Source organism: Solanum tuberosum, unplaced genomic scaffold, assembly GCF_000226075.1.
Source record: "Solanum tuberosum cultivar DM 1-3 516 R44 unplaced genomic scaffold, SolTub_3.0 scf00552, whole genome shotgun sequence".
Taxonomy (NCBI): domain Eukaryota; kingdom Viridiplantae; phylum Streptophyta; class Magnoliopsida; order Solanales; family Solanaceae; genus Solanum; species Solanum tuberosum.
In genome coordinates, this window is record NW_006239481.1 from 189,489 (window position 1) to 199,072 (window position 9,584).

At 36.1% G+C, this 9,584-nt stretch overlaps 1 protein-coding gene across 1 annotated transcript in view; it reads left to right on the forward strand.

The window, feature by feature from the left end:
* The window catches only part of LOC102592102 (tobamovirus multiplication protein 1), a 19,303-nt gene that overhangs the window by 3,974 nt on the left and 5,745 nt on the right, over positions 1-9,584 (forward strand). The window contains exons 2-7 of the mRNA XM_006365505.2: positions 422-472; positions 2,553-2,586; positions 5,780-5,866; positions 5,941-5,992; positions 7,271-7,439; positions 8,027-8,122. Coding sequence (XP_006365567.1) covers positions 422-472; positions 2,553-2,586; positions 5,780-5,866; positions 5,941-5,992; positions 7,271-7,439; positions 8,027-8,122 — 489 coding nt within the window. The remainder of the gene's footprint in view (positions 1-421; positions 473-2,552; positions 2,587-5,779; positions 5,867-5,940; positions 5,993-7,270; positions 7,440-8,026; positions 8,123-9,584) is intronic.

Sequence of the window (9,584 nt, forward strand, 5' to 3'; positions counted from 1 at the left end):
GGGAGGGGGGGGGGGTTGTGTGAGAGTGAGAGTTTGATGTTGTCAATGAACTATCAGCATTCAACTACAATCTAGAACCTTTGTGAAGACGAGGAATGAATCAAGCAGAGTACTTTTTGACACCAACTGGGTGTTTTTTAAAGAAATTATTTGACCAACTGAAAAAGAGAAAACCTTAATCTAGCTTAATTCTAACCTTGGCATACTGAAGCAATCTAATGGCTGCACACCAGTTTGGTGCTTCTTTTTAGGTTGCTGCTTGTGCCTTTTGTGGTTGCATAATGTTGGTGCAACTCTATCAGAGTATATTCTTGTGCTGTTAATGACTCTCACATCTGCAGTGTGGTAGTGATTATTTCTGGCTAAATAGATTGTGTCGTCATATTTTTGTACAACTAAAGTTGCTTATCTATTTTTCCAGTTAATGAGAATTCACTCTCGGAATACACACAATGGCTGGACTCGTCAGAAAGTAAGCATTTCATCCTCAATTCTCTGGCTGATTTTATTGGTACCCGAGCTGGATGAAAACATTCTATCCTCCTACTTCAAGTTAAAGTACCTTCCCAAGGTCTAAGTAATTATTGAACAATGTGAAAACAGGCCAATTTGCCACTGACACTTTTGTCTAGTTCCAATTATGAATAGCAAATATACTAATGAAGCATGTTGCTAGATGCTTATATGCAAATGATTTTTCCTTTGATACCGAAAGTTACTCGGATTTGGGTGTGGTTAATTCTCTTTGGGAATTGCACCCCAAGGTGTGGCCTAACTGTCAATGAAGATGAAAACCATGGAACATAGTAGAGACAAAGACTCCTAAGTGAGTTCTTCCCATTTGCCTAAGCCTCGGCTGGTAAAGTTACCCTGTATTTGTGTTGGTGTGAGGTAGTTGAAGTGCTCGCAAGCTGGCCTAAACTCCACAATTACAATAATAATAATTTCTGCGGCAACTAAGACTTAGGTATGCAGGTTCAGGTGTGTAATCGTTTGTATCTTTACATTTACCATAAGTGATAAGGATAAAATCATGGAGGAGGTGTGCGTATAGGGAGTATAGTTTGAGTACATGGCTGGTTATGTGAGCTCTATTACTGTTGGTACTTGGTATAATGTATTCTTTGCATATTTATCAGAAACACTTCTCTCATCTGTTTTCCTTCTAGCCGAGCTGCTAACTTATGTTGCTGGTTTACCTATTAAGAGTGTAGAAGAGAGGAGAATGTGAAAAGTCCAAGAACCCATGTTGATGATATTCAACTGAATACTCTTGTCTAAACCATTAGTTTTATAATGTTCAAAACTTGCGTGCCTAGCATTTACGGTTCAGGTGACATATCATCTCTTTTTAATAGGAAAATATTAGATAATTCAGGTGACAGAACAGTGGTCTTCAGAAGCCAAAATATACTTGAAATGCCTTTACAGTTCTGGTATTAAGTTGGTTCTTTCTCACTATTGCCATAGTAATGAGTAATGATCCTTTCCCTCCATTTCTACAACTTGATAACTATTACCTAAAATTTTATTTTTGATAACCATTGCCTAAATTACTGTTGATCATGTAGGTTTTCAAAATTTTAGTATTCATACCAGGTTAGTCTCCAGTATTTTCCATGTGATCTAGTTGTACTCTCTCAATGTATCTCTTTTCCCCTCTCAGTCCTCTGATGAGTACAAATCCGAACTTCAGGATATTAAACCCAGCCTAATCACTTGGCCATTATGGTATTAGTGGTTCATTTATGCTCACATCTAAATTCTTTGGTGTTAGAGATGAGGGGTGTCTATGCTCAGTTCTTGGTGCAAGATCAGTCTATTGATGATCCCTAGGACGATGGAGGTTTTACGCGTGTGATAATGGTGATATTTAGCTCTGTAACAGTCAGGGTCATAGTAGTGATTGTCTTGTGGAGTTAACCGGTAAATGCTGGGCCACTACTACTTTCTACCATGTTAACTTCCAGCCAAGTGGTACAATGTGCAGTGCAGATTGGGTTGGATATTCTGGTGATGTTACTTCTTCAAAAGAACACAAATGCATCTTTGAATAGCTGATATTAGTGAACATTGAGGAGTCTCGTTCTGCATAAAATGGTCCAAGTATGGTGCATACAAGATGCTTCTTCCCCTCATTTGAAGGCACTACCAAAAAACCAGAATCAGTTTACCTCCTTGTTCTTCTAATACCTGACTGTGAAGTGGGGAATGCTTGATATACCTATCGAAAAAGGGAACTGGGCTAAACTTGATAATATCTACGTAGACTAGCTCCGTGTAATAACAAGTAAAAGACTTCATCAACTCAGAGGTAGCACTACATCTCTTGGAGGATATACACATATATTAGAATTTGGAAATATATTGCCTTAATTAGTTTAGTTTACTGATATGAAGTGACAGTCATCAAGTAGATTCAATGATTCTTATTCCTTCTGTCCTGGTTAGCCTTAATAAAATTCTTTAGTACATTCAATGAGGTTTCCTTCTTATTTCACTTATGTGCTAATTACAAATCATGCTTACTGGACGTCACTATGAAATTGCAGGTATTTCACTTGATGATTGGATCTTCAAATTTGGGTAAGCATCTTATTTTTTCTGTATTATCGTCGTTCTATCTACGGATTATTTTTCCCTGAGATCTCCCCGGGAGCTCTTATCAAAAGAAAATAGTTGCACTTTTTACTCATAATATTGGGTTTCTTAAGCCAATTGTTGATGCATATTTATTTTGTTTTGAATGCACATGGGAGAGATCAAATAATGCTGAAGCACAAAATGATAAGCAATTTTAAGAGTCAATGCAATGATATGACTTAAAAGTTCTTAGATCATATTTTGCAAAATATGAAGTTGCGCAAGACTAGGTAATATGCCACTTTTCTTTTATCATTTTATGGGAATACAAGCTTCCTGCAAACTTTTCGTCTGTATGGGGTAACTGAGTTTCTTATACATAGAGAACTAGCAAATAATCTTGATATTTGTTCCTTGTGTAGCTTCTCACTAACATTTGACTCAATGGTGAAAGTGTTGAAAAGCGACATGTTATGCTTTAATTAAATGTAATTAAAATGTGGGTTCTTCTGAAAAATGTGCTAATACGAAATAAGAAGTATTTTAATCTAGTGCAATCTATAAAAATAGAAGAAAGAAATATGTATCCAGCGCCAGAAAACATAATTATGAACAAAAACAACAAACTCAGACAAATGAGTTGGTAGATACACAACTAGATGAAATATTTAGAGGTAAGATGATGTAAATCAAGTTCAAAGATCATGCTACCTTTCTAATTCAGATGCAATTTTGCTGCTTTAAGTTTCTAATTCAGGTTTAGCAACTACTTCTGCTGCACTGCATTTCTAACTTCTATTCCTAATAGTAACAATTCATTTGTTACGTTCTTTGTAACAAAGTAATATATTAACATATTGCCAATTTGCTTACAATGTGTTGAAGATATTCCGTACTACACCTCTTTCCAGTGATGTATATAGATCTTTCTATGGGTACTACAATTTCTTAGTTCTCTTTATGTAATTATTGGCTCGGAGTTTCAGCGCTGCTTATCTTTTATGTGATTGTTCATTATTCCGGTGACACCGGCAAATATTTACTGATCCTAGTAGTGTCAAATGGGCGAGTTGGGCTGAATTTGAGAATATGAAAATGGGTTGAGTAAATAAATAGCGGCGGGTCATTGACCTGATTAAATGTTAGTTGGGCTAAAGTGGGGTGGGCTGAGATGAGCTATAAACCGGGTCATAACCCTACCCACCCAATTCCTACTAAGTTTTAAATTCAAAGTTTGTTTTCTTATAATTTGCTTGAGTACCTAATAAATTTTTTCCCTTATATTGTGACTATATAAAACATATCAAATAAAAAATGTCTTTTTAAGTATATTTAGACAAAGTTTCTCATGAGTCATGCAGGCTGCGTATCAGCCCAGTTTTAAAATGGGTTGAACTAAGCGGGTCAAAGTGAGCCCGCTTAATAAAATAAGCGGGTTATTAACCCGTCCAAATCTAAACAGGCTGGATAGTTACCTATTTCAAAAAAAAAATCTAAACAGGCTGGCTGGGTTATGATTTTATGGGCTGATTTTCTAGTATCTTGTTTTCAAAGTAAACAAGCTCAGTTAGTTTACCTCATTGAGTTTGAGATGACGTGTTAAAGTGAAGAGTATGATTAAAACTATTCTATTGTGAATATTGTGTAGTTTAATACTATGTCATGATAACTAGAATTCCAATATTTAAACTCTAAATCTATAAAGCTCAAGACTCCTATAATAGAGTCCTCGTGCATGTTATCATTAACCATCCGCATAAGAGCTCTTCTCCCTTATTTTCTCTCTTTCTGTAGTTGAAAAAAGAGACACCTCTTTTAAGTAGAAGGTTAGTAGGTAGTTGAGCGTTTTCTCTCTTTCCTTTGGGACAACATGGTTCTATCTTAGAGCACCTCTACTTACCAGTATCATTACTATTATTATTATCATATTCATGTTAGTACCCTTTTAGTCTACCAATAGTTTTATGCATGGAAAGTTTAATCAGAAAGTTGATTTATGTTTTTTAGTTTTCTCTGTAGGTTTCTGTAAAAGGTGTTTTCCTGTAGCAGTTGTTTTTCTCTGTAGTAGTTATTAGCAGTAAGGAGGTTATTCCTCCACTTTCTCAGTTGTAGTAGGAAGTTATTTCCTTGTTATTAGGTGGGTGGTTAATCCACCAATGTTGTATTTAAGTTATTTTAATTCAATGGAAAGGGGAGCAGAAAATTATTCTAGTCTTTGAGTACTTCAAACTCAAGAGATTGCAGGTTCTCTCTTAACGAACCAGCACCATAGGTCGTAGGAAGAAAACATTTGATTTCACACTAAAGCGCCCCATAACCAGATCCATATCAGGGGACCATAACAACTAGGTATCAGAGAGAGATTTTTAATAACAATTGGGTATGAGACTAGGATTGGTGTTCCCTAATGAAGGTAATGGCAAGGAGTATGTGTTTTTTCTAATTTAAGGATATAATCTCATTATTCAATGATGTCTAAATTACTTTCAAAAGTTTCTTGACTCATTTAGTAGATTTCACATTTAGCTTCTGTTAGCACCCCTTTAGTCTACCAACGGTTTACACATCTAGTCTTTGAGTACTTCAAACTCAAGAGATTGCAGGTTCTCTCTTAACGAACCAGCACCATAGGTCGTAGGAAGAAAACATTTGATTTCACACTAAAGCGCCCCATAACCAGATCCATATCAGGGGACCATAACAATTCTTCAATTGTATCACTGGTATTGTTTCTTTTACTTGGGTTATCTTCACTATTCTTGTTTTTAGTACTTCTCTTTTCTATAGTATTTTCACAATAGCTTTTACTCTTGTATTTGTCAAACCTGTTTTTGAAAATGTTTTTCTTGATCCGAGGGTTTATCGGAAACCTCTCTACGAGGTTGGGGTAAGGTTTGTGTACACCCCAACCTTCCCAGACCCCACTTGTGGAATTGCACACTAGGTATGTCGTTGTAGAAGATCTAGCTTCTCGTTTGGTAGAAATTAAGGGCACGAAGAGTATAAGCTAATTTGGACATGAAACTTTGATAAACCACCTGTGCACGTGTGTACAGTTATCTTTAATACTTACCTTTATCTTTTATTTTTTGCTTTCTGTGCATTTCATAATGATAAAGCAAGTTACTTTCCAGCAAGTAATCTGTTAGAATTTAGTTGCTAGTATGAATCGGTCATTAACTTTATTCTCCTGCAGGTTATTTCCTTTATTTTTTGTTGACAATTGTTGCCGCATGTAAGGGTTGGATTTTCTGGTCGCACTCCTGTGGCTTTGTTGTTATGGGTATGTGCAAACCCACCGTGTTCTTTTTCAACTGAGGCTATTTTAACTAGGACTAATGAAAAACTATTTTGCAGCTTTCCCCAAAATTCTTTTCCTTGCTGCATTTCTTCTTCTCCTTTCTTTCTGGTAAGTTCGCCTTCTGTTTTCTGTATCCTTGGACATGTGAAAATTATTGTTGTGTATTTAACTATTCGCCTTCCTTTTATAATTCTAAATTTGAGGAAAAGAAACTACTTTATGAGGGAAATTCAGTATCGTGAACTTCCCATTTTTTCTCCAGAGTCCATCTTCATTCCAAAAAATAATCTTGGGCAGAGAAGCAGTACCTGTTACTTAAATCAGTAAGCTGCCAAAATCAGCAGTTTGCAAGACACTGCTACTGAACTTTAGAATGTGGTTGACCAAATAATGATCCTCTTTTGGTGAATAGCAGTTATTTGCTAAGTTGCGCGGACTCTTCACTTTCAATGCCACACCCGTGTCGGATTTTCCAAAAATCCACTACTTTTGGATAATCCTACATGCACCAGTTGTCATTTTGAAGAGTCTGAGCAACATAGGTTACTTGAGCCTAGTGCTATTCATACATTATAGATTCTTCTGCTCTACACCAACAAAGTTGTCACTTGTCATGTATCTCTTTTTTTTTAATATCCGATCAGTGGTGCACCATTCAGTGCTTGGTGGATAATGGGCACACTCCTTTATACTTTCTCCACTTAACAACAACAACAACAACAAACCCTGTGTGATCTCACAAGTGGGGTCTGGGGAGGGTGGGGTATACACAAACCTTACCCTACCTTTGTGGGGTAGAGAAGTTGTTTTCGATAGACTCTCGGCTCAAAAATGGGAAAAAGAGTGTTTTACAAAACAGGTTTGAAAAATACAAGAGTAAAAAGAACTATGATGGAACTATCAAAGAAAAGAAATCGACAACAAAAAAAAAAAAGCAAAGTAAAAGAAACAACAGTAGTTCTAAATTTTAAAGAAAAAGGTAATGATACAACAAGAATTATAGTACTGATAAGTAGAAGAAGGAGAAAATAAGGAACTTCTCCACTTAAATACCAGTTCTTTATTTGCAGTGGAATATATACCCGTGACATGCGCCTAATCCACATATCACGACATCACACACTATGTTCTCACCTTTAGACCAAAACCTTGGTGGCCAAAGTTGTCGTGCATCTTATATCCTTTTGCACTTGAATCTACAAAAAAATTACTATACAAGAACCTCTGAAATAAAATGAAATGTGCAACATACCTTTATTCTATAGAATGAGGAAATAATTAAAATAGAAAGGAATCGTGGTACAGGGGTCCAAGCCATGAACTCTATCTTCATGTAGAAATTAAATATTGATGAAGTCTAAAATCCTTTTCTGTAAATGAATTCAGGGTTGATCTTTGTCATCAGTCAAATGATGAAGAAGATGAAGATGATGTATATAGCCCTCAAGAAGCTTTGTTGGAGAAGAACAAGCCAAATTCAAAGGCTGATAGTCGCCGAAGATGCTGTTCTTTTCGTGCTGTCAAAGTGGGAAGCCGCCAAAAAGTTGTGGTTCTGGTAAAGTTTATGAAGTGTGCGCATATAATGTTTAAAAGGCAAAATTGTGATTCACTTAGCAGCTCAGTTCACAGGCCTTAAATGCAACTGGCCAACCATGTGGCGAAAAGTTTTGCGATAACAACCAAATAAGTGGGGCTAGGCCCACGTTTATGCTTTGTGTTATCTGCCTTTTGTGACTCCGAATATCTTCTTCTTAGTATTTGAGTATAAATTTATGTTACTGCTAACTTATAAGAACAATGTGTTTTTGTTCTATAATTTAGTATGTCGTGATGAACTATATTAAAATAAACACATCTTATTATCACTTGGTACTTTATTATTTCTGTTTATCTTGTGCTTATGAATTATATCAAATTTGAGTGTGTTTTTTTTTAAAATTATTGTTTTCTAAAATTCTTTCAAAAATTTTGTGCGGCATATGTCTGCTTTGTGGCAAAATCCCTACTCTACAAATCCTCCTGCTGTCCCACCACTTTTAAGACATTGTGTGTATGTTCTACATAAAAAATGATACATTGTAACTCACTGTATTTCTCTTTTTCCATTTCGGTTCTTAATTCATGTATTTGCTTTTTGACCAGGTTACCCTGTTAGTTTTTCTGTTAATGTTGGTAGCTGCTGTACTAATATGGATTGGGAGGGGAAGGAACCCTATTGATTCATCTGTTGTGGCTCGGGTATGGACTAAGGCTCTTTGATTACCAGTATCTATTTATTTGTTGTTCTCGCATATTCTGTAACCTATTTGATTTAGCAGTTGTTGGTTCTCTGTATAGATTACTTCCAGCCTCACATATTTATTTTTAGCTGCAACCAGATTTTATAACACAATCTGGTTATTAATAACAGATTTTTTTTTTGATAAGATAAGTGGTATTAATAACAGCATCAAGAAGATGCAAAATTTACAAGATATGGCATTTGAGCTTACAAAAAAATCTTTGGCTAACTATACAAACTATCTAAGCCAGAGCTAATGAGTTAGTAAAATCCTGAAGTTGTTCTGCATTAACAGCAGGATACAAGTTGGACCAACTAAACAAATTTTCAATGCACCTAGTCTTCAAAATGCCTAAAGCAGTTGACTCTCCATCAAAACATCTCTTGTTCCTCTCTAACCAAATACACCAAAAAATACAAGCAGGTATCATAATCCAGATCTTCTTGATGGCTTTGTCAACTTTCCATAGACTCCAACTCTCATATGCATCCTTAACAGTGAGGGGTGTGGTCCAATTGATGCCAGAGAGACAAAAAAACATGCTCCATAATTCTGAGGCCACCTCACAATGAAGAAGAAGGTGTCTGGGGTTTTAGCTTCTTTTTTGCACATATAGCATCTGTTTGGGAACTGGATTTTTCTTTTCTTTATGTTGTCTTGGGTGAGACATGCCTCATATAGAGCTATCCAGGTAAAAAAACTACCTTAGGTGGTAGCTTGGTCCTCCATATGAGTTTCCAGGGCCAGTTAGCTATCACGGGGTTTCTAGAGCACAACGGTTGATACCCTTCCTTGACTGTATAAACTCCTTTCTGGTGTCCCCATTTGAGCTTATCAACTGCCTGGAGATTAATGTGACAATGTTGTAGTCTAGCAAAAAGGTCTACCAGATTGTTATGGTCCCCTGATATGGATCTGGTTATGGGGCGTTGTAGTGTGAAACCAAATGTTTTCTACCTACGACCTATGGTGCTGGTTCGTTAAGAGAGAACCTGCAATCTCTTGAGTTTGAAGTACTCAAAGACTTGAATAATTTTCTGCTTATATTTTCTCAGACACCAGATAGTTTAAATACAATACTTATAAAATAACTACCCCTAGAAACTAGGACATGACTTCCTAACTTAACTGGAATGAAAGACTGCACCTATTACAGGAAAATAACTGCACTATTTCAGGAAAATAACTGCTACTAAAGAGAAATTACTGCAGTAACTATTGGATAACTAAGGAGTGATAACACAGATCATTCACTTCCCAATCGTGCGTATTCCTTCTAAATCTCAGATCCCAATTGATCCCTTCTCTATTAGCAGCAATAACAGAATTGGGATCTTGAGCAATTCTAAACAGATCTGGGAAATCCTCCTGAAGAGTGGTATTTCCAAGCCATTTGTCTGTCCAAAATTTTAGGAGTA